General features: G+C 43.4%; 2 protein-coding genes across 2 annotated transcripts; both read right to left on the reverse strand.

Annotated features, from left to right (window-relative positions):
• Nucleotides 1-468: 468 nt before the first annotated feature.
• LOC138599829 (sodium- and chloride-dependent GABA transporter 2-like) lies at nt 469-6915 on the reverse strand. The gene is made up of 15 exons (XM_069671583.1): nt 6909-6915; nt 6345-6536; nt 4944-5078; nt 4568-4708; nt 4391-4478; nt 4160-4292; nt 3919-4053; nt 3124-3227; nt 2898-3022; nt 2649-2761; nt 2301-2438; nt 1574-1676; nt 967-1067; nt 709-879; nt 469-618 (listed from the first exon to the last, which is right to left on the reverse strand). Exons 1-15 carry the CDS (start codon nt 6913-6915, stop codon nt 469-471), a joined length of 1836 nt encoding a protein of 611 aa, XP_069527684.1.
• A 1381-nt stretch (nt 6916-8296) lies between these two features.
• On the reverse strand, nt 8297-25137 carry kdm5a (lysine demethylase 5A). The gene is made up of 29 exons (XM_069670799.1): nt 23908-25137; nt 23069-23146; nt 22542-22664; nt 22224-22394; nt 21592-21783; nt 21118-21196; nt 20916-21007; nt 20655-20813; nt 20413-20532; nt 20119-20277; nt 18938-19119; nt 18631-18793; nt 18404-18523; nt 18125-18319; nt 17837-18018; nt 17626-17750; nt 17387-17537; nt 16914-17034; nt 16597-16773; nt 16320-16498; nt 16083-16221; nt 15753-15932; nt 14861-15421; nt 14575-14733; nt 14119-14247; nt 13882-14029; nt 13456-13676; nt 12780-13256; nt 8297-9310 (listed from the first exon to the last, which is right to left on the reverse strand). The coding sequence occupies exons 1-29, from the start codon at nt 24052-24054 to the stop codon at nt 8993-8995; spliced, it is 5247 nt and encodes a 1748-aa protein (XP_069526900.1). The 5' UTR covers nt 24055-25137; the 3' UTR covers nt 8297-8992.
• Nucleotides 25138-25344: the final 207 nt, after the last annotated feature.

Here is a 25344-nt window from a genome sequence, read left to right on the forward strand (position 1 = left end):
AAATTTTGGCTGAACTTGTGTCTGTGTCTTTAATTATCACATTCATACTTCCATTATAAAATGGTAACATTATCTCAGAACAAGACTGAGTCATAGTTCTTTTACAACATTTGGGAAAGAGCTGAACAATATATGCCAATATCACTAGATCTTATTTTGAGTAGGAGAATGACCTTTGTCCCTGTCCTCTGAAACTTAAAGGAATGAACAATAAAGGATGTTTTTTTTCTACATCCTCCTGTATCACATTCCTGCCATCCCTGAATATGTACATGCACCAAAAAAACACAACACACTATGGACTCTTTATCTGCTGAGCCCTCTGTATCTCTTATGCATTAAAGTAGATGTTATGACACTTTGCCATATCTGTCACTGCTGTGATCTTTGTAATGGGGCCAGGGCGCAGCAAGTCAACGGTGGAACCAAAACCCACAAGTCTTTCCCTTACACATAGCCACTGCAGCCTCATAAGTTGGAGTCTTTCTCTGGGACAGGATAGTAGCCGTTTCTATTCATGGTGGGCTCTCCCTCGGGGGCAAAGATCGCCAGTAACTGCTCCTGCTCCCTCTTTGTTTTGGGTAAGCTGTCAGAGGGTGTGATGAGAAGCTGGATGCGCTGTGGACAGACAGACGAATATTAACATACTTTATTTAATTAAAAATTCACAATGGGGTATGAACTTAAAACTTCACAAAGAACATTTACCTCTCTGAGTGTCCCCTGGGTGGTGCTGATCTTATATACCATCCAAAGCGGGATGCAGATCATGGAGGAGAGAGCAAGCAGCCAGCCAATGGCATAGCCCCACCACGGGTACACATACTCATTGTTGTACTTTAGGGGAGTGTATTTGATGAGGGAGAAGGCAAATGTACCCTATAGAGACAAAGGAATAAATAGCATTATTATTGCTTGCATTGTTGGAAAGCCTTAAAACTACTTAATTTGTTTGTTGATACTCACAATGCATGTGGCCGGGGTTAAGAACAACCAACAGTACTTGATGTAAGGTCCTGGGCGGTAGCCAATCATGTCCTCAATGTTGTCATAAAAGCGATCTGCACCTGAAATAACGCAGGAAAAAATGTCCATTCTGTATTTGAAATAAATTGTAGCTGATGGTATGTCAGCCAGTTATTAGGCTTAAAGAAGGGGTATTATGCTAATTTCAAGGTTCATTTTTCACTTTGTGATACCTGTGAAGTAGCTTAGCATAAGCTACAGTTAAAAAAAACTCCTCATTCTTCTCACACTGGTGCTCTGTGCAGGCCCTCATACAGCCTCTGCCCTTTAAGAAACCCCGCCCCTACAAGCCCCCTTTCTTCTGATTGGCCAGCTCTCTGAAATCCTGCAGACTGAGCTGAAAAACCTGGGGATTACTCCAACATACTTTTACCTACAGATTCTAAACTTCAGCCACGTTTAGTATGGACATCCAACATTGCAACATTATATATATGTCTTAAAATGTGAAACAGCATAATACCCCCTCTTTAAGGTTATAATGCTTAAAATACATTTCTCCATCATCAGCAGTGGTGTAAACCTTTAATGTTTGACGACAGCTTACCATAGACCCATGCGATAGTGACAGTCTCAAAGATGGCCATGAAGAGAAGACACATGCCACTGGCTGCATAGTAATCAAAAAGCTGGAAGACGTACATGCCCCCCTACAAAGAGAGAGAGATAAAGCACTGAGTCATCGTAACATTAGGAGAAATAAGCTGCTTCACAGCAATCAGATTGAAGGCTTATGTCACAAGATATACCCAGAGTAAACTTAGATGTATAAGTTGTCTATATTTAGAGGTGTCTGGAAAGAATTGTAGTTTTGGTATTAAAACTATGTACTTGAAATTGTTATTGTACCAAGTTTAAAGACATTTAGTAACATTGTACACCAGCACTTGAGACTTATCTGAGACAAGCTGCAAAAACCCTGGACATGCCTGGACTTTCAAAATGATGACATGTTGACACCTCTGCAGAGCATTAAAGACTCCAGCTGTGCAGAGGTGAAACCATGTTATGTGCTAGACTCCTTATTAGTTTATTTCAACAGAACAAAGCATCAAAATAAGCAGGTTAAATCCCCAACCTAAACGCAACAGCCTGATTAGAGTGCATATGTGAGTCAGAAGTTTCAGTAGACTCAGCTAATGAGCCCTTTATGAAGAATAGAGTTAGGGGGATATCCTGCAGTCAAACCCCTTTGCAGTGTCCGTGTGCATATATCTGTGAGTGTATAGTTTGCATCTGTGTTTGTGTGTGTGGTCCCAGAGAGTGACCCCTACCTCCATCAGCATGATGAGGCCCATGAAGAAGGAGAAAAGGCTAACACCTAGCAGGAAGAGCTCCCTGCGGTTCTTGCGCCGGAACACAGCAGGGTACATGTCCACTATGGCTGTGACAAGGCTTTCAACGCACACGAACTGACGGGAAAGGAGGGCAGAGATGGGACGAGAAGAGGAGGAAGAGGTAAACATGAATGAAATTGTCTTTTCTAATAAAAAAAAGTTCCTGAAAGGTCGTTTAAATTATTCAAAAACGTCTGTTTTTCCTCAAATCATATTTGTTCAGTTGTCTGTGTCATTGTGGAAAACCATGTGTTAATTAACTTGAGATAAATAGGATTTTTCTACCTGGCTGTCAAGCCCCAGAAAAACAATCATTATGAAGAAGAGAGCGGCCCACAGAGGGGAGAAAGGCATCATAGATACAGCACGGGGGTACGCTATGAAGGCCAGACCAGGACCTAAAACAAAAAGGAAAACAATGTAAACTTGTCAAACAAATACTGAACATATGGTGGATGAATAGATGAGGCAGTTAGGTGATCTATTTCTATTTCTTTTTCTCTAAACCTCTAAAGTGGTTCATGAAAGCCTCACCTGATTCTGCCACCTCTGAGATGGGAACATTCTGCTCATAAGACATGAAACCCAAGATGGAGAAGATCGCAAAGCCTGCCACAAAACTGGTTCCGCTGTTCAGACAGCACAACGACAAGCAATCCCTGCAACAGACAGCAAATGTAAAGTAAGGTTATGTAATGTAGGAAAGCTTAACGGCATCATTTAGCTGTGGATTAAGTATGCATATAGATATGTGACATACCTGTAGCAGTTATTGTTGTATTTATTGTAGCTTCCCAGAGCAGTCAGCGACCCTAAACAGATGGCATAGGAGAAGAAGATCTGGGTGCCGGCATCCATCCACACCTGATACAAAAAGAAACATGTAAGAAATAATAAGCTAGTAGTAGCTAGCTAGTAGTGCGCATATACTTAGGCTGAGTATACACAAAAACGTGCCATGCAGTGTTTTGACAATCCAGAGGAAATCACGTGCTGCGGAGTAGTTTACACAATTAGTGACTTATGTAGTTGCACAATTGTGTACTGTTAAAAGTTGATCATTAGACGTTTTCCCTAACACTAATTTACAAAGCAAACTTCCGAAAACATTGAGTGCATGATCTGTGACGGATTACATAACCGGATAAATTCTAGTGACAAGCAAAAAAAAAAAAAGGCCGGCATAAATCAGGCTCTGGTTACAGAGTGATTATAAGATTTTTACCTTTACGGCAAACTTGCAAACGGCTAAACCAGAGTGCAATGGTAAAATAATAATAACTATAATCTTAATAGCCTGGTTAGCTAACTGTCTGTGGCTCGGCCCTGGTAGAGCTCTTGTTTACAGTCCCAGTGGTGTCCTGGCCCTGCATCTGATCCCTGCAGTCCCTGTCTCTTTAATGGAGAGCAGATGGACCCAGCAGAAACTGGGCTCCCCAGCAGAGAACCATAGGAATCATGCATCTGGTGCACCCTCGCCCACGGGGACCACATCACTAAATCTCCTAAATTCCCTCATTGGTTGAAATTTTAAGAAGTTTGTGTGACATTATACCTGTGGATCCGCCAGTCGTCCCAGGTCTGGGTAAAGGTAGAACTGGATGCCGATCGCAGCACCAGGCAGGGTGAGCCCTCTGATCAACAGCACAATCAGCATCATATAGGGGAAGGTTGCAGTGAAGTAGACCACCTATGTAGACACACACAAGTAGAAACAAACACCAGATGTCATCCTTAATGTGACCTTTGGTAAAACTAAATAAACACACAAAAAAGGGTGACTTTCTCTTACTCACCTTTCCCGTGGATTTCACCCCCTTCCAGATGCAGAAGTAGCACATGACCCAGGCGATGAACAGACACAGGGCCAGGTCCCAGTTCAGAGAGCCCATGTGGTCGATGCCTGGGGAAATCCTCAGCGCTCTTCTCCTGCAGAGACAAGAAAGAAACACAGAGATGAGACATCACTGTCAATTCTATAACAGAATGTATCACCAAGAGGAGGTTAGGCAGACTGAAGGACTCACTCCCAGAACTCCATGACAGGAGAGGTGGCGTTTAGGTCTACTGTTTGGTTGATTGAGGTGTTTCTCCTCTGGAACTCCACACAGTGTTCTGGGGGGATGAGAGTAAAATGAAGACATGGTAGACAGGTATTAAAATAAATGGAGGAACGTCTGATGTTTCTGAAGCACTTTAGTTACCCGTGTTCCATGTGTTGTTGCAGGATGACCAGGCCAGGTCCCAGGAGAAGGAGAAGGACAGGTAGAAAATACCCCAGGCCAGAACAATGATGTAGTAGAAGTTCAGCAGAGTCACTATCACCTGGGTGCCGTAGCCAAGACCTGCAGGAATGGCATTTAAGTATATGGTGCATGTCATTAATAAACACTAGAAATAATCACTTCTCAGAACATATATTTTGAATATCAAAAGTAAGCTGCTTAAGAGATGCATATTTTTCATAAACAAAACCAGCAAAACCACTGGAGGAATTTCCTTAACTACTTCAATGGCTTCATTAACATAATAATGTCGTATGTGGCTTTTCCCTTATGGTGTTGCACCTGTCTCACCTACCTTCAAACAAGGGACTGATCTTCCTCCAGCAGGTAATGCCTCCCTCGCTGGTGTACTGGCCCAGCGCTGTCTCCAGGAAGAAGACGGGAACACCACAGGTGAACAGAAAGATCAGGTAGGGGATGAGGAATGCACCTGAGTTCAGAAAGAGAGCAAAGAATTCAGCGTTAGAGCTTGTTTATACGGGATATTGCAAAACAATACTGGATGTGGATGACCCTCTCTGTCTAGTCCTCCATGCATTTACTGTATTTTCAATAACTTTAATATATATGAGTCTTTTTCCCCCTTCTTGGTTGTTGTAGGGTGAAATCTATTCAACCATTCATTTAGAATTTAGAGCCCATCACAAAGCAAAATCCAAACAAAACCCAAGGGCCTTCTAACCCTGCAAACATACTAATACAGACTACAGAATACACACTACAGTCCCCTGTATGTGGAACAAACTTTACCAAACTGTCAATCCTGGGTTAAAGTGACATTTAGGACTACACATCTATTACATAGTAATGATTCATGCAGGATCAATGTTTCTCTTTGACCCCATCTCTTCCTTTCTTGGATCACGTATTAGTTAATATGAATTAGCTATTACATGCTTGTTATTTCCCGTATCCGACTTAACACACAGCTTTTAATTAAACAAGATCGTCTTAAAATAGTTTCGATTTTAGATCGTCTAAGACTGAAGAACCATGATGAAGTTCTATATGACAGGATACATGCCCACACGTGAACTTAATTGTCTGAGGATTTCTGAAAATTTGAAGCCCTAACGGTCATGAAGTACTGCAAGAAGGCACACACAGTTGAAGCTATTTTCTTTGGTCGCAGACATTTTGACCCACTGCCACTCTCTTTCTGCTTTTTGTGTTGGTGTCCCGTCGGGCGGCCGGGGATGTTTGGCGCACTCAGATTTCCGCCTCTCTGCCGGGACAGCTGCTGTGAGCAAGGAGCAACAACAGCTGCCTGACCCCGCTCAGCCCCGAACCCTGACCCTGCCGCCCCGTGGAGCGAGGAAGAGGGGTGGCCAATTTAGCAGCTACACAAGCATGCCCAAAAGCAAAAGTGGTGAATCATGTTTCGGGGTCCGATTTTAGTTAATTGTGAGTCCTTGAAAACGTGTTTTTATCTCTTTTACCTGAGCTGGGGGAGGAATATTGTCACTGAAAAAGGTTCTCAGGTGGTCTGTAATTTCCTATTTGCATGTGTCTACTGTGTTTATTTGCTCTGTCCTCATTTAGTGCATGCAAAAATATCCTGCATGTTTGATTCCTCCATATGCAAAACTTTGTGTTTTAATTTTGAGGTCTGTTTATCATTGCTGCCTTTTATTTATTAATTCATAGAAAATACATAACTCGCTTTCTCCACCCTCTTAGTTCATCCTCCACTCACCTCCTCCGTTCTTGTAGCAGAGGTAAGGGAAGCGCCACATGTTGCCCAAGCCAATGATGGAGCCGGCGACTGACAGAATGAACTCCAGCTTGTTGCTCCACTGGCCCCGCTCCTCCATCTTCTCCTCCGACGGGGGCAGCAGGTCCTTGGCTTGGCTGGTGCCATTGGGGAGGCCTGCTTTGGCAGCGTCTCCTGAAAAACATCGGACAAGGGAGAAGAGGATGGTTGCAGCAGGTTACAGATGCTGGAATTGAGGGGGGGCGGATTGGCATAATGAACAGCCAAGACACCTTTAAGTAGTAAGAAAATTGTGGGAATATTTAGTTTTTACTATGCATCTATAAAATCTGAATGTGTAAGACTGAATAGACAGAAAATCATGCATGCTCAGTCTACTTGAAAACATTGAAATACATATAAAGCTTTCTATTCATAATAGACTGTATAAATTTCACTTATCTTTTACCTTAAAAAAAAAATACAGTAACAAAATAAATAAAAGAACTAAATATAATGAATATAAATCAGTAGAAATTGCACATCTCCAATCAGATTATAGCTTACCTTTCATTGCAGTGTCACTTGATCTTCTCTCTTCGTCTCACGGCTGTCTCTGGAGATTTGTGTCTAAAAGCTCAAGTTTTAGTATTTAACATGGACTGGAGTGAGGGGCGGGGGGTTTGTAATGCTAAACTTAGGCCGGCCTCCACTTTCTCTCCCTCCGTCTGCCCCGATCAGAGCAAAGTACATCACCTGCCCTGACTCAACAGCTTAAATGAGGTACAACAGGAGAGTCCAAAAGGATGACAGAATGATTCTCCTGTCGTAAGCGTATCATAACTGGTGTTTAAATAATGACTCCCATTGCACGGTCCTGCAAAAATAAAGCTGTGTTTATCAATGTGACATCCTCATTATAATAAGTTTCAGGTTGAAATCAAGTGTTACCTAATGTGTATACGCATGTTCTATGCAGTTTATCAGGCTAAAGGAATAATCACAGAAGGATAAGACAAGACAAAAAAATGTCTTACTTGCTGCTATTTCAACACAGCAGAATTGCAATCTCTGAGATGGACGGAGGAAGCACACGCAGTTTGTATTTTTGTGGTGACAAATCAAAAGAAATTCACATACAGGCTATATTAGCAGTGCTAGCATCTAAAAGTGCTTATTAAAGTGATGATTATGAAAGATTTGTGATACCATCAAAAAAACACTCAAAACTCAATAGACACATCAAACAGGAAGTGATGAAGATGGAGGTCATGTAATCGATGACTACAGTACATTTAGTTAATGCCTTGCAGCCGCTTGTGATCACATATTTCTACCTCTCCCGGTCAGGACGGTGACAGAGGTGAGTCACAAAAGCAGCTGAGGTCAGTTCGCACCGGATTTGACTCGGCTGAGTAAGAAGTGGAAACCAGCAACCCCCCTCCTCCCCGCCAGCTCCCAACCACAATCCTTCCCTCCCCTCACTCTCTTCAGATATTCTTGTACAGTATAATCACAGTGAAGTTGTTGCTCTTCTTCCGAGCAAAAAAGTAGTGCGACGCCATGTTGACAGATGTCAAAATGAAAAATCCCTTGGAAAAGTAAAAGGATAAAAAAAAAGAAAACTAATCTGTTCATTATTTAAAACATTTTGTGTAACACAGGAACATTAGTCAAAACAGTCACAACAAGGACTGAAACATGCAAGTCCTCATAACAGAGAGGAAAAAACATGCTTCCACATCTCTCCTCTAATTGGGCTTAATGAGTAAGACAGGAAATGTGAAGCTTAACTTGCCACTTTAAATCAATCACATTCCTTCAGGATGATTGCTGCGTCAAAAAGTGACTTTTCAGCCGAGTAAATAAGACAAAAACAAAGTCTTTGCATAAGAAACATCCCTAAATTTGCAGAAAAAGAAATCAACACATAGAAAAATCCTCACAATTATCAATCATTTGACTAGGAATAGTTTATTAAAGGTGAGAAAACAAAACAAAAAAAGCCACAATCCATTTGTTTTAATTGCTTAAAAGTATGTACATTATAAATAATTCCACTACATTACAACCATTTGTGTTTCCTAGTCTGGAGTCCTACATATTGAGATGTTACTGTCTGCAGAGCCGGGGCGGAGGGCAGAGGGGGAGCGGATCAGGATGTCCAGGAGAACACGACACGTCTGTTTATTTACCTGTTTGCACTGAACACAACAGCTGGAGTAAGTTGGTGTTTGTTTAGCTATACGTGTACCATGACTTGTTATTGTTCAGGGGAGGACCAGGAAGTAGCAGGTGGATGTTTCTTGACCTAGAACTGTTGCAGGAGGACTAAGCTTTGTCTGTGTACTAATAACCCCTTCGTTATATCTCAGTGCTCGGAGAGAGGGCGTGTCATTGTTGAAGACACACAGTGACAGTAGGACTCTTCTCTTCTTCTGTCTTGTGCTCTATAATCCAGGCTGTTACAGAACAGCCTTTGGTTTGTCTGTCTCCTTCCAGGCTCGTTCATAAAGGGCATTTCTATCCCTCAGATGCTTTACAGTCTTACAGGTTGAGAGGATGAAACTCTAGCCTTGATACTAGGTTTGTGTTATGCTCATAATGTGAGGTACAGTATTCAAACTCAGTCCTAAGCTGTGTTTTTACTGCTAACTGCCCTGCTGAGGCTCCTGCTGCTGCTGATGTGTTGCTGGGTTTAGGTGAGAGGCGGAGGACCCGTGAGACCACGAGGTTACGACAGACCCCGGCGGAAGCGTACTACACATCGACGTCGACATCACAACAACGCTCTCCTCTGCCACCTCCTCCACGGTCATCCCCATGCCTCCTCCAACGCTAACCCCGACGGCCTTCCGAGAGCAGTCCATGCAGATGTAGTCTTCGTTCTCGGCCATTTCGCACGACACGCCCACGCACACCTGGTGGAACCACTCGTCGCAGCCTCCGTCGCACTGCACCCAGTCCACCTGGAAATGCACATCGAAGGACATGTGAGTGAGGATTAGGAGGGACAACAAAGCAGATTATTTATTGAAAAACATGTGGCGGCCAAGCAAAACACAAAATTCAGGGTGTAATTTTTAACAGGACATGCTGAAGCTGCCAGCAGGTCATTGTTTGATTGATCTAAAGTGAAAACAGAGCCAGAGTGTTACCAAGCAGATGGACTGTAGATGACCTAAGATATGTTTTATTCACCACTAAGGACAAGATGCTTATTAAATGCTAAGTTAAACACTTCACATCTTCATCTTTCTGACTGGTATAGATTTAATAAAGCAAAACATTGAGAAAGCAAAATCAGTGTACTTTGTTTAATAGACTAAGTGTCCAATCTATGAACATCCATCCATTTTCTTCCGTTAATCCGGGGTCTAGTCGCGGTGGCAGCAGGGTAAGCAAGTTAGCCCAAATGTCCCACTCTCTAGCAACACTTTCCAGCTCCTCCTGGGGGATACCGAGGAATTCCCAGGCCAGGTGGGACATATAATCCCTTCAGCGGGCTCTGGGTCTACCCTGGGTTCTCCTCCCAGTTGGACGTGCCCGGACAACCTTCACAGGGAGGCGCCCAGAGGGCATCGTAATCAGATGCCCGAACCACCTCATCTGGCTCCTTTCGATGTGAAGGAGTAGCAGCTATGAACATGCAGCTTACAAACACGGCACGTCACAAAACGATTAATACGGTTTTTGCTCGGACACTGTCTTTTCTTCCATCTATTTTTCTATACCAGGTGAAGATATGTGAAGGGATGTTATTAAAGGAAACAAACACAACTCCAGCAATCAGATAAAATAGTCCCCTTATTAACTGTGGAAAAACAAATGACCACAATAAATAATTTTTTATCTGTGAATGCTGGAGGTGTTTTTGTTTGCTTCTATTCCAAGTGATCCTCGTAAAAGGTTGGAAAGTTACTGGGCATGATCGCAGCATGCATTAGGCTAGAGGCAGGGTACACCTCAGAAAGGTCGCCAGTCTATCAAATAGCTAACACGTACGGACAGATACGGCATATATTGACTTCAATTCTATTTAGACTCCCAACCTGCATGTTTATGGACTAAAGGGTGAATGCAAACAGAATAAACATAAAAACACGCAGCTGACATGGTAAGATTGGAAGTCGCATCCTGGATTAAATTATTAATGTTTGCAGAGTGTCAATAGTTTCTTTAATGAGGATTGAATGGAAAATGGAAAAGTCAGTAACACCTCACAACTGTTAATCACCACAGATTTCTTAAATCTAAGAAGAATAATTTCATCATCTCTACTCTTCCCACAGATCTGCAGGCCTACCACTTCCTGAGCTCTGATTGGCTGCCGTGCGGACACACAGGGGAAGGAGACTGGCCACTGGTTAACTCAGAGGACGGTCTGCACTGCTGTCTCCGAGAAGGACCACATCGGAGTGTCCTGTTAATACGTTATGTGTAACTCTCTTTAAGGTGTTCCAGTGCTGTTATCAGCTGTTGATATTCAATAAAGTTCCATTCCACTTTTGAAAAGTGTTCGTTATTAACTCGGCAAACAAGGAAACATGTGTCCTTCATCAGGGTGAGACACCTGGGTGTTTGGAGTTTGGAGAACTTTGCAGAGATGGAAGAGTCAGCCTGAGTTTACCACTCTGTCAGTGTGGAGGGGATGTTTCGCAGGAGGATGGACGGTTGTCTAACTGATACGGTGGTTCGCCATCAAAATAACACCAAAGAACATCGACACCTACCCCTTTAATCTGCAGTTTAGGGGACTTTACCATGCAAGATAAAATCCTATGTAACCCTGACAAATTCATCAATATCAAACAACAACAAACAATAGGAGCCTGGATGATAGGGCTGTTAGTAGAACATTACGACATCTACTCACAACCTTTAATTTAAGCAAGGGAGTACCAAAAGTATAACCAAGCTGCTATGCGCAGAATAAACTTTTAAATAAACATTTAAAACGTTGTATTTTGATCTGCTAGAAGTGAGACATCTCAGCTTACTACAAATCTAATACATGATCCTGTGTGAAAACTCAGTATCATATTTAAGCCCTTAATCTCTATTTACAGATTTTTCATAAAAATGTAGAATCTGTAGGCGCAGGACTGGATTTAATTATGGAAAGTGTTCTGGTTTCCGTTTGTAGCACGTTTGTAGTCTGAGTAATATTGTGACCTATTAGCAGGCTGTGGCGTATGCGGGAAAAACAGTTGGGACTCAATCTGTTGTAATGACATCCCAGCTCCTATCAGCGGTCATCTTACGACGATTTAGCTTTTTATTTATCTCTTTAAACAGATATCTGTATGCAAGTCAGCTATAAATCTACAAATTAGTTTGACGCGGTGTTGCGAAAGCCAATCAGCGTTTAGATTTTCCAACTTCCTGGAATACATCAGAAATGATTGATCCGACCTCACTTCAGAACAAGCATTTTAAGAGTTGTTTTCTTCTTCTCTTGATTACAGACCTGACAAAGCTTGCATTTTTACTTTTTACAATTCTGTATCATGATGTTGTAATTCAGCAAACTTAAGACCCTTTAATTACAAATAAATGACACGTTACTTTCTTGGGTTCATACCACTGAATTCAGCCAGAGTGCAGCCTGTGTAATTCACTATCTATAGTGGAACTACAACCCTCCTCCAGGGGATGTAATGATGCTGTTTATTTTGCAGAAATATCTGGAGGGGCGAATTTTGCCTTCCTTTTGATACGAACACACTGTCGCTTCTGAAGTTGCTTACTGGACTGTAAACAATGCAGCGCACAGAAAAGGAAGTCTTTGCTGGAAGTCGTTTCTCGCTAACCACTGGCTACACCGGAATGCCCGGAAAATTCGCTCCCAAAGGCTAAATCAGCTTCTCCAATTAAAAGGAAACATTATTACTATACGTTTCTAACTGTAAACTAAATATATTTAGGACAGTGAGTTGGACAAAACAGGACATTTAAAGACATTTCTCTGGGCTTTGGAAAACCATGATGCACATGTTTTATTCTATCGTGACTTTTTATAAACTAAATAAAAAATATAATTGGTAGATTGGTGACATTTTAAATAATAATTACTTGCAGCAGTTTTCAGTTAAAAAGTGTTGTTATTATTAGTAAATGCTGAAATAGTTATCACATGATTTCTGTCCGTATTCCTTGTAAACATATTGCTCAATGACCAGTATTCAAACATGTAAAAGATGCAGACCTTTGAGTTTGGAAAGGTGCACAGTCACATGGTCGCCTTTGACCTCTGTTAATTGCTAAACAGCAGTGGCTGTGTAGTGTTTATCAATCATCTATGATTCACCCCTTGTGCCTCTGTTACTAAAACACAACCTCTTGTCAACAATCTCAGTGCTGATACCCAGATTGATAATTGTGGGACATATTTCTTCAAATCCCAGTATTTTTCCGAAACAATGAAAGAGTCCTCACCTTATCTTTACAGGGTCTCTGGCAGTTCTTGGCTGCACACACAGCGTTCTCATCGTTGGAGTCTTCAGCCCCGGACCAGTCGTACTTGGAGGGAATGTCCAGAATCTTCTTCTCCTTTCTTTTCTCCATGCCCTCTCTGATGGCCTCCGCCTTGGCCGCTGCCTTCTCCTTTCTCTTCCTCTCCTTCTCCTCCTTGGCTAACCGTTTAGCTAGCTGCTTCATCTCCCGGTTTTTGTCCAAGTTAAGTTTAAGTTTCTTCTTCTTGGGTTTGCCCCCAAGACCCAGTTCCAGACCCACCCTTTTAAGCTCTTTGGACTTGGCCTGTCGCATGTCGCCCATTGCAGAAGCCCCACCGGCGGCTGCGGCTGCAGCCATCAGCATGTGGTGGTGCTCGGCTCGTTCCAACTTCCGTTTCCTCTTCTTCTCTGAATCTTTGAGCTTGATCTTCAGGGGCTTCTCCATCAGAGAATCATCAGGCTGTATAAAAGGATGGAAAGATACAATGAGAATTAGTCGATTTCTATTTCTAATATAGTACTTATTGCGAGCATGTGTTTCCCTAATTTGACCTTTATCGATGTGTCTACTCAACAGAAGCAACCAGAACAATTGATTCAAACATTTGCCATTGGGGTCCAGCTGAGTACTCAGTCTGCATAATGGATGATTTCCCTACCTCCATGACCTGCAGGAATCTCTCCTCAGATGGGGGGTGCGTGGCCTGCAGGATCCTCCAGATGTGCTGGGTCTCATCCAGGGACACCTCCAGCAGGTCTCCCAGCATCATCAGGTCCTCCAGCTGGGCCTTAGCCTGCGAGGACAGCTCCAGCACAGGCGGCTCCAGGCTGCGAGGTATTAGAGGAGTCTTCCTGGGCTGTTTCCTGGGCGTGCCTAGGTCTGAAACGTAAACAAGTTGACAATGGACTTTATTTTACAGAAATCAGAAACACAACAACACTGGAATCTCTCAAAAGAGTGTAATTGTAATGTGTATTATAAAAACTAAATAAGAGCTATCGTTGAAATATCTGTGCATGAACACAGAAGGGAATTATGGGTAGTCAGACTAAAAGCAGCAGGAGTAATCTTAATCCAGTCTCACTTTGCACGCAGGACTTGGAGGCTGAGGAGTAGGCGTGTTCGGCGCAGAAGGAGGGTGTGGCAGCCGGCCACATGTGACTGACCACCTCCTCAGACTTAACAGGAATCTCTTCATCACAGAACAGGTAGGGTTTCACCTCGCCTGGGTCCTGCAGCAAACAACAATCACACAATAAGAAAATGATCCTTTTTGCTTATACACTGCTTGAACAAAAGAACCAACTGCTCCTTCACAAACCTTCATATCATAACCGTAAGTCTCCCTGATGTCCTCGTCTGAGTCTGTCTCCTCGTCATCGTAGTCTACAGACTGGCGAGGGGATGTGGCTCTGCTGAAACCTGACTGCTGAAAAGTCTGGATGTGGCCCTAAGGAAGGAAAGAAACATATACATGCATATTTTAATGTCAGGCTGTTTCTGTCGGTTTGTATAATCCTTTTAAACTAAACCTTCTTCAATGCTGTAGCCTCCAGCTCCCTGCCATTCTCCACATTTGAGACTCTCAATGTAATAGTGTGGTCTTTGTCATGACACAATAGTGCCCTCTTCTGGTGCATTCCATGTTTACATCCAAAGACCCACTAAAAGCCACAAGAATTACCGTCTGCAGCTCAAAACAGGTCTCCTTGAGGCATACTGATGTTTTGCTGTATTAGAACAATGTTAAATCATTTAAAATTAAAGTCTAATTTACCTGCAAGTCAGGGTTGGCAGCAGCTTTCTGCAGCTCAGCATTGATTATCTTCTCAGTTTTCTCCCTGGCAGCCTGCTCCACCATGCGCTGGCTCAGCACTGACAGCTTGGCCAAGGCTGAGGACAGCTCTTCTGTTGCTAAAGCCTGACGCGCTCGGTCCTGGTAAGACAGTTAGACCAGAGTGGTGATAGTAGAAATCAAAAACAAACCATGGAAATTAAAAGTTAAAAAAGCAGTTGATAGTTGTAACCTCATCAGCCATATTTAGTAAGGTCTTTTTGCATACCTGCCAGCTCATTGCCCTCTCAGTCAAACACTGGAGGGCTTCTCCTTCTGGCAGACGCACCGGCAGCTTCTGCAGCGACACCAGCAGAGACAGGATGGTCTCTAATCTCGGCCTCCTCGATCGCTGACAAAGTGGACATAGGAATTTGGAGTCTTTGCTATTGCTCTGCCAACCCACACCCAGCTTCTTCTGAGATCCCGTCTTAGGCAGTGGCACGCACGCTCCGTGGAACCAGTCCTTACAAAGCTCGCACTGCAACATGAAGCCGCTGGCCGTCTTTCGACACAGGCAGAACTTGACCTCCTCGATGCGGTCGGCCATGGCCATCTTGGCGAGATTGGCAGCGCGAAGAGAGTGGATGGCCTCCACTTCCTTCTGCTCTTTGGCTTTGAAGGCTGCTACAACTGTGGAAGGTTCTCGCACCTCTTCGAGGCTCTCCTCCAGGTCGCTCAGGGCGTCAGGATCAAAACCTCCTCTCTCCTTCTCCATGAGCTCCTTGACGCGTTTCCTCTTGCTCTTGCTGTTGCCGTAGACACCAATGTCCACGCGTGGGCTGAGGACCTAAAAGAAGAGGATGGCAAACAAAATTAATGAAAGGTTTTTATTCTGTTTAGTGTTTAAGAATGTATTTTTTAACCTCTTAGTGCAAGAAATAATTACCAGGCTGTGGCTTTAGAGAACATACACTACCAGTCAAAAGTTTGGACACATTTTCTCATACAAGTGAATGGGAAAGTGTGTCCAAACTTTTGACTGGTAGTGTATGTGATCTCTACAACACTTTATTGCATTTATGTGTTTGAGTGCCCAAATACAGCACAATATATCTTCTGAAGAAGAATTTTAAACATATAACAGAAACATCAATACAACTTTCTCCATGATTGCCCACCTGCAGCAGTGTGTACGTGGAGTTCTTTTTGAGAAAGGTGCGAGCAGTCCTCTCCCTCCAGGCTCGTGCTGAAGCCACCTGAGACTCCACCTGCGCCAGTGGATCAAGCCGCACTGGGATGGAGCGACCCCTGGCTAACAGGTTCTCCAGCTGCTCCAGGTACGCGTAGCTGCTGCCACTCTGTGTAATGGAGAGAGGTTATTGACATTTTAGACTATGCACAGGTTGTGATAAAGGTTAAGATTAAATCAAAGATTCTCAATAGGACACCTAGCTTTGAATATAGGTTAGGAGGGCTTTTAAATGACATAGTGTACATATAGACAGTACCTGAATGGCTTCCACCTTGGATGACCACTCCTTGGCCTTCAGTAGAGCCTCTCTGAGTGCCAAAATGTTAGGTAGGTACGCTGGGATGTTCCTAGCTTCCAGCACAATGCTCTCCAGGGTCACCATGCTGTGTCGAGGCCTGAGGTTACAGGAGCACAGAAAGGCATGGGAGGATCAAAGAGAGACTGTTTTGTAATTTTTGTAGGATTGTATGCATTTGTATAGGTGCAACCTTACCTGGCCTGCAGGCATGCACGGGCCTTATCCTCCCATCTCTCTGAGACAGTAAGGATCTCCTGCAGTTCAGCCATGGCCTTCTCTACAGCGTGGTGGGGAGCCAGGCCCACCCCCGAGTCTATCAACCTCTTCATCAGCTCAAGAGTGACACGGTGAGGCTCGGCTAGGGTGACACGCACCTGGGATGTGATAAGGACAGAAAGTGTTACATGAAGTGTTACACAACTACACCTCCTAAACAACACAAACAGGTTGTTAGTGTGTTTTGGAAGCCCACCTCATCGAGCCAGCGGGCCTGCTGGAGCTCCTGTTTCAGCCGGGGCAGCTCAGGCAGCTCCACGTCCAGGCCGCTACCCAGGTCCAACAGTGCCTGCAGTTTGGAGGAATCAGGCATCTCGTCCGACAGCGCCACCTGTGCCCGCTCGTGGAAGTCTTCCACATTCTCCAGTAACTCCTGCAGGTGAAAGAGACATTGGTAGTGAAGGTAAATGGAGTTTTAATAACAGGGAAGAATGGAAAAACAAAGAGAAATGAGGTTATCAACTGTATTTCACTGGATACCTGGGTAAGCACATAGGTATAGAGGATACTCACTTTGACTTGTCGGGCCTGGCTGATGATGCAGGGCAGCCTGTAGAGCTGATCTACAAAAGCCTTGAGCTCATCCACCGTCAGTTTGGTGCGGTTACGACTGCTCTCTGACCGCAGGCGGCTGCTGCAGACACACATGGAAAAGAGGGACGTGTTAGTCCACATTCTGACCTGAGCAGATTCAGTATTGATTTGTTAATAGACAAAATGTTCATATTTACATGTAGTACATTATATTGTTGCTATATTTTGGACAGGTCATTGTAAATGAAAGAGTTGTATATGGATTGCACAGACTTATGAAAGGCAGTGAGAGCACGTATGCCTGAGACAGCCTTTGAATATTTTTGTTCCTCACAACTATAGTTGCTGTAACTGGTGGGTTTGGACGGTCTAAATCAGACTCAATAAATGTACAAGTGAGAATCAGTTTTATTTCTTTTGCATTGAATTAAGAGTTATCCATGTTCACTGACCTGTGTCTCTGTTTGCGACTGAGCAGCAGCTGAGCTACAGAGCTGCACGTCTCTGCCTCTTTGACCATCTCCCTCAGGCGACGGAACAAAGCCTTCTCAGGATACTTCCTGTCCTCTGCATCCTCCAGCAAAACCTTCAGCTCGATAAGATCTATGAGAAACACAAAACAATTATGCAATGGCATGTGTACAACCACAAACACATGACCAAACATGTAGTAGCATTAAAGCATAAAAACCTTTTTTGTTTTTCTGGTCGGCAGCCAAGGCTTCGGTGACCCTCTTTGACCAGGTGTCATATGACTGAGCCCGTGTCTTGACCCCATACAGCATGGACGGAAACTCCTCTAGATCATAGCGATACCTGAAACATATTAAGTAGAAATACACTTAGGAATGTGGTGTATGTCAAGTAAATATATATGTAGCTAATGGGTATAGATCTCTCACCGAAGACACTTGTTGCCAAGCGGACAGTCACAGAGATCTGCTGCGTGGTGGAGACACACCAGCCGATCAGGGCTGCAGGAACACGTCAGCGCAGACAGGAAACAGGTTGTTTTACACTTATGGCACTGGCGCTCATCGTCAGGTAAAAGTTCAAAAACCTCCTGCTCTGACGACAGAACCCCCTGCAGATAACAAAAACAGGAAACTGATAATGCTGTCTCCAACCAACAAAATATTAAGCTTGCCTTTAACAAGAGCACAAAACACAACAACAAAAGAGACGCTCACTATTTCTTGGACGGCCTGCCTAAGTTTTGTCTCCTCCTCCATCATGTCTCCCATTTCCTTGAAGACAGCAGCAGCCAGCTCCACATCAAGACTCTCTGGATCTGCGGCCATCTTGCACAGCAGCTCCTCGTGAGAGAAGACGCAGTAGCGGTGGAGGCGACGGTAGTGAGCCACACACTGACGTCCCATAGGTAACTAAGGGAAGGACATTTGTGAAATATGAGCAGCAACATTCAACGTAAGAGGTTTTTAATATAAACGAATTTGCTTTTTCTTTACCCAGTCAGCTGTGCAGAAGTTAACAGCCTCTGCAAAGTTGTAGCCCTGGTTGAAGCCGCTGTGATAGGCCCTGGGGAAGGTCACCACAAACTCCCCTGCACACTGATTGGTTCTGTACACCTGAGGGGTGAAACACGCACATATGTGACTAAATATCAATATGAACAATGTGACAAACAGCAATCAGTTCCAATATCAACCAAAAATTCATGGCTTAGACTACATACAGGGACGCCATGCTCCATGAGGACATTGGGATTCATGATGGTGACCAGCTGATGGAGGAGGTCAGGCTGGGAGTCAAACAGCTCTGGGGCTAACTTTTTCATTACAGCCTCCAGCTGCTCGGCTGCAGAGGCCGGCACACCGTACCAAGTCTTCGGCTCACCCCTGGAGAACAAAGGAATACATTTATATTAAACATACAAGAGGAACAGAATAAGGTTAGTTTCAATGAGCATTAATAATTCTTTCCACCAGCATACATATATCAGAATTGTAATAAAGTCTTTTGCGTCCTTTGTTCAGTCTCACCAGTGCAGGAAGTTGATGGAGTAACTCCAGTGGTCCTCAATGTGCCAGCAGAATGAGGAGAAACACATGCCCACATAGAGCCAGGGCACTTTCATACCCGAGATGTCCACATTGATGTGGGTGAGCACCGACTGCTCGAGCACTGGCATGTTATTCAGGTTCCAGCCTGAGTTGGCATACTCCTATTGGAAGGAAATAAAGGATTTTCATTTCACTACATGGTAGATGTAATGATTTTACTTAATGCAGTTCCATTTAGTAAATAAGAAAGAGGCTTTTTTTGTTTTTGTAAATTAATTTCTTTGGCCGTTTATGCCTTTAACGAGATAGAGAAGACAGTGGATAGTGCCGGAAACAGGGTAAGAGAGAATGAGGGTGAGACATGGCAAAGGGCCGAGGGGGGGCTAAACCAACACCTCAAGTAAGACGATTTTGGGGTATCTTGTAGATGGGAGTCTACAGCCCCTTTCCCACTGGTCAAAAAACCCACTTACACCCGGCTTTTATCCTTAGTGGCAAAGGTTACAATCGGCATGATCACCTCGGCTCCGATCGGCAATGATGGGAACACAAAACCCGGGTCGACATGCTAATCTCCGTCGCCTTTCTGGAGCGATGCTATCACGCGACTCCTTGTCATCTCAGCTACAAATTATGTCCGTCTCCGTCCAAGCAGCGCTCAAACATCGTTCCAAATTTGTCGGCGCAGAGTTTGATAAATTGACTGAATGAGTAATAGATACGATAAAGACCTAACCACCGTAACATCTTCACTAGCCGCAATGCTGCTTACCAAAGAGTATAATGTCAGTTCTTTGTGCATACTATTGTTTACTAACCCGCACGCGAAAAGAGAATGAAAAGAGTATACTCCACTGGCAATGGGAGAAGACACAATCGGCATTTATAAGTGGGTCTTCCCAGATCTGAAAAACCCACGTCCACCTGCTAATTTTGGTGGGAAAGGGGCATAAGAAATAAACTGACCCAGGAAATGTCTCAAAGTAAGTAATAAACTTAACTCTGAAAGAGTATGTATGAACTTTGCTTTAATTAATATGATATATTAAATATTCTACAAATGTTAAAAAACAGGTCATATTGAAAAAAAAAGATCGGAAAAGTTCAAACGTGGTTTGTCAACATTTTTAGAGATTATGGAAATACACCAATTTTCTCACCTCCTCATCGCCCAGTAGTCTCCTTTTACCATCCCTGACAGGAAATCCACTGCCCACCTCCTTGGAACTGATATCAGCTCCGTACTCTACGATGACATCCTCCTCGATGCTGCTGACCAGGCGCCAGAACTCCTTTTCCACCAGCTCTGTGGGGACCATCTGGAAACACAAGGCGGAAATAATGAAATCTTGAAAAGCCTCAAAGCAACACTTTAAGCGTGTAACAGGCAGATGGTTGAAGGACATCCACGCTAAAGTTTAAATTTCCTGCTTAACCGAGTTTAATTTACATACATGAACAGGCATGTTGAAGTAGTCTGACTTGAAGTGGTCGGCCATTTCTCCAAAGCTCTGGAGGGTATACTCTCTCACTGCCTGCTCGAAGCCAAACGCCTCCCTGGGCTTACTGCACTCCTGTGAGGGAAGACAAACAGCACATTTAGCATAACAGGAATTTACATCATGCAAATATAGCATAAAGAAGGTTAAATATATATAAAGAGATGAAGAAATTAACAACAACTCTACAGTCTTACCTCCGCAACACACTTCGGGCAGCGCCAGTCCCCCTTGGGCACATCCTGTAGAGGTGGGATCAGGCAGAATGTGTGATAGCTGTCATCACAGCCGTCACACAGCAGCAGTCGGTCCTCCTCATCGCCCCGTCCGCACACCAGGCACAGGTAGAGGTCAATCTGAGGGATCAGTGTCACAGAACATATAGGGATGGTCATGCCCAGAGTTTTACCAATACATAATCAACATGAAAATGTCAAACACTATGAACTGACACTCACAAAGTTGACCTCCAGGGTCTCCTTGCGTGGTCTCATTTTGATGGCGAAGGCCTGGGCTTTGAGGTGACGCTGTTTCTTGTTGAATCCCTCATCTTATTGAGAGAAACAAGTCCCAGTGTATACATAGGAATACTCTAACTAACAAGACTTTGATTGCTCAGTTTCATGTTAAAAATACAAGTCAAACAAGAGTTATACTTACCGGCTGGAACAATCTCTAAGCCGACCATCTTAGGACTTGTACCAAAGATTTTTAGGCCTTTTGGCTCCTTGTTCTCTCTCTAAAAAATACAACAACAACAGCAGCAGGGTGTGAAATAGAGTAATCCTGCAAAAAGACTAAATGTAAGAAGACCTATGGAGACCATGCCTGCCAGAGGTGAGTATCTAAAAAAGGGGAGGGAGGGGGATTCTTAAAGAAAGGGGCTCATAAACATTAGATCTGATTTGCACAGTTTGCAAACTGACCACAAAAAGATGCGTTTGCAAACTACATTAATTTGATAAAAAATTACATTCACCAAAAAATGTTATTACATAAAACCTGATGATAGCTAACAGGCTATTTACCTTTGAGATTAGCTTGGTTGTTTATCCCGATCTCCTTGTCTATTCAACAACTGCAAACATGACACATTATTGCGAAACATTTCCTTAGGTTGGGTGTTTTATTTACCTCAGATTTAAGGCGCCTGGAGCGTCTCTCAGGCAGAAGCCTGTCTTTGGTTTGCGTTGCGTCACCTTCCCCGTCTTTCTCCCTCTCCTTCTCTTCCTCCTCATCTTGTTCTTCTTCCTCCACTGTCTCCTCCCCAACTCCCTCATCCAGGTCTTCTACATCATCTCCTTCATCGTATAGCCGCTGGATGCCCTGATTGGAGAAAGGACTAGCATGAAAACCAACCAACAGCAGAGTGTGAAATTTGAAGAAACATATGTATTAATGTTTTGCCATTTGGCACAAAGCTGTTCCCATCGTGTTTGGTCATCATCACGTCCACGAGGGAAAAAAGTAACCAAACCACATACAGAATGTCCACATAATCTAATTTTTAAAAGTTGCTCTGCAATATATTTAGAACAATGTATTTTGTATTTTACATTTTGGAAAGGAGCAACATGGATTAATGCTCGGAACAGAATATGAGAGTATGCACAAATACCAACAGAATGTGTTTACATGCCATGTGTCACAGCTTCACTATGTGGGTTGGATTTGTCAGAAAACCATTTATAACCATGTTATTGCGCTGCTGTACTAATGGTCTGACTAATGGTCAAAAGGGTTAGCTTTGAATCAACGTCACTCACAGTGAGCGTGGCCCCAGACTGGAAGAGCTCATATGGATAAAGGATCCTCTCATAGTGGGAGCGCAGCAGTGAGCCGGTGCCTTTCCCCGATGGGAAGCCCATCCGACTGACCACCTTAGACCACCTCTTCTCCTTACACACCGTCTCAAAGCCGCCCTCTGATGACACAATCTGAAACAAACAGGTGGGCAAAATTTAATTTTTACCAGGATAGAAATAAGAATAAAGACTAAACATCCATGTAAAAATCAAAGGTCATTAAGTGATTGTTGTGTAATCAGCCAAAGACTGACAGTTCCTTAAAAAATTTTTTTTTACCTTGCTGAGCTGATAGAGGTCCAAAACCTTTCTCTCCACATGTGGGAAACGGATCTTGGATCCCTGCAGCTCCCAGAACTTTGCAATTTGATCCAGAAAGTTGAGCTTAACCCGAGTGAGGGCCTGGACAGGCAGGACAGAGAGGAGAAACGACAGACTATAAATGCAGGAGCGTGACGTTCTGCTGTTATGCATACTGGACACCTCAGGCAAAATTATGTTAGAATAGCTGCACTCTGATACACGACCATATTTCTCTGGTTATAAACCTTAGAACTCCGGTCGTGGAGCTGTCCTGCTGCTCTTGTTTGATGTAAGACATTTAAAAAGGAGAAGAACGCTTGAAGAACACACATCAAAATCTCAACATGTGCAAGGCAGAGAACGTTGCAGGTGAAAACAAAGTCAGCTCACCATGCGCCCCAAGGAGTATGTGTGTATTATTTTCAAGTTCCTCATAAAGCAATGCCTGAGATACACCTTTACTTAGTATGTTATGACATTATGCATCTACTTGGCAAACTCACCTCTAGTTCATTCAGTCTTTGCACTCGAGGAGTGAAGCGGAAGTTCCGGACATCACAGGCAAATGGAGGTTGCCAGTCCTGATTGACAAGAAAACAGAGATGTTAGCTCTTCCTTAAAAACAACATTGAAAAGGAGGATAAAACAGCATCAACACTGGAGGATGGAATAAATCAGAGTTTGAAGATGAAACAGAACAGAGTTTGTGAAGTGAGGGTTTAGAACTATTTATGACACAATATCAAACCTGCTACATTTTGAAAAGGGCAGGTGTGCATATTTTTGTACAGGACCAACTGTGCATAAATACTTCTATTTGAAGGTGTGATTCTGGAAGGATAGTACGCTTTACTGGCTACATAGACACACCCAACAAGTTAAGTTCCAAAGAAATACTGGAATATTTTTTTTAAAACACAGCACAAATAGAGTTAATTGTCCAACAGTAGCGACAGGCCTGCATGTAGCCCCATGTCGCATCTTCGCAGCTAACGTGGTACAATCACTGTACTGTAACTTAGCTAGCCATGAAGAAAACAAAAATAAAAGAATTGTAACCGGAAGCCATATGATTTATTTCGCCTTTACAAAACTTTTCTGAACTGAGACAGAAATTTAATTTCACTCCAAAAAAAATGTCTAGGCCTACTCTTGAATGCGAAGAAATTAAGCGTTATATGACCTCTATTAGAGTAATGGCAACTAGTCATGTCGCTGCCTATCGCCAAAATCACGCAGGGCCTAATAAACCAGCAGCGGCTACGTGGAGGAATAGCAGGCTATTTCTGGGAGACTTTAATCCCATGTTTATTTAAATGTGTGAAAGGATGTGTGACTTTACCTCTGGGGGTCGGATCTTGCAGATGCCAGTTTTCTCTGCAATTGGTCGGATCTTGTTGATAAATCCGAGAGGATCCGAAAAATCCTCCCAGCTCGGCTCAAAGACAGGGCATTCAGGTGGGGGGACGAACTCAGCGAATGCAGACATGTTAGTTTTGTTCCGTTGAAACAGTCTTTAAAATGTTATTTGCTTTGGACAAAAGCGTCTGCTAAATGAAATTGAAACATTGTGACATTCGAACATTCTAACAACGTTCCCTGATAATTTCCAATGATTCTCGTCCCGGGGAGCTTCCTCTGTGTCCACCATGATGCTTTAATCTCCAAAATAACACCTCAATGACATCCCAATCATGATCTGTTCTGAAAGTGGATGCATAAATACAACAGAGCTGATCAATGTGTTCCCATCATCCGTGCACAACGGGCCAGGCCGGGCCGGGGAGTCTTCACCACCACTCCCCTACCTGGGACGGAGGGCAGGGTCAGTCCAAAACTCCATCATTCCTCCTCGTTGACGACAGCTTCACAATATCCAGCCCAGTGGTGAAGACTTCTGGCAATCACAGGATGTAAAAAGAAACAAAAAACAAATCCTCCAGGTAGAAGTGGTGGTTGTGGTGTTATGATACGCAAGCTAACATTGCTATTGCTACGTTTAGGTACCTGGGTAGTGCATTATTTCTTCGAGATGATGCGTATCCAACAAAGTTATTCACGGTTGGTTATGTCCTGTAGCAGGCTGGCAATGTCCATTACCTCACGTAATCACGCTCCTTAGTAAGGCTTCCCCAAATAGACTCCTGCCTTGACGTCCACTTCTCCGTACATTTGATAGCTAAGAACGAGCCAAGTTGGATCACAACAAGGAGGAGGCTAGCAGTAGCAAGCGTACATTGTTGGCCGATGCCTTCGCTCTATGCAACAGCCCCCATTCATTGAAGCGGTCGAGGCTATGGAAAACTAGCATACAGCTAATTTGGTTGGCTAATATCAGCTTAGCTAGCACTGTCCGTTGCGCAGCTAACATTGACGTTCACGACATTAGCTTAGAAGTCGGCTGAGCAGAAAAGTCCGCCGTGGTTTGAGTCGGTTTGTCGTAATCACACTACGTTAGAAAAAAAGGCAAAATCCCTTTGCTTTGTTTAACCGAGTGTCACTTTCAGCATAATTAAACGTCGTCCTTAGGTATTGTATCCGCATTAGCTAACGAGTTAGCTACAACTAGCAAGATTGGGTGAGCTGTTATGATGCCTTCACGGACATTCGGAAACGTTCTACTACTTCCGAGTATAAAGTGCAGTGTTTTGATTAGCAATGTGCTACAACTTGTACTAGATATAAACGAATACTAGCTGATATTTTGCGTTTAATAAAATAGATATTAATGTAAAATATATATACACAGCAAACTCATACATATGTGTGTGTGTTTTTA

Source organism: Semicossyphus pulcher, unplaced genomic scaffold, assembly GCF_022749685.1.
Source record: "Semicossyphus pulcher isolate SPU_LCO1_2020_fin unplaced genomic scaffold, fSemPul1.0.p SCAF_20, whole genome shotgun sequence".
NCBI classification, from domain to species: Eukaryota; Metazoa; Chordata; class Actinopteri; order Labriformes; family Labridae; genus Semicossyphus; species Semicossyphus pulcher.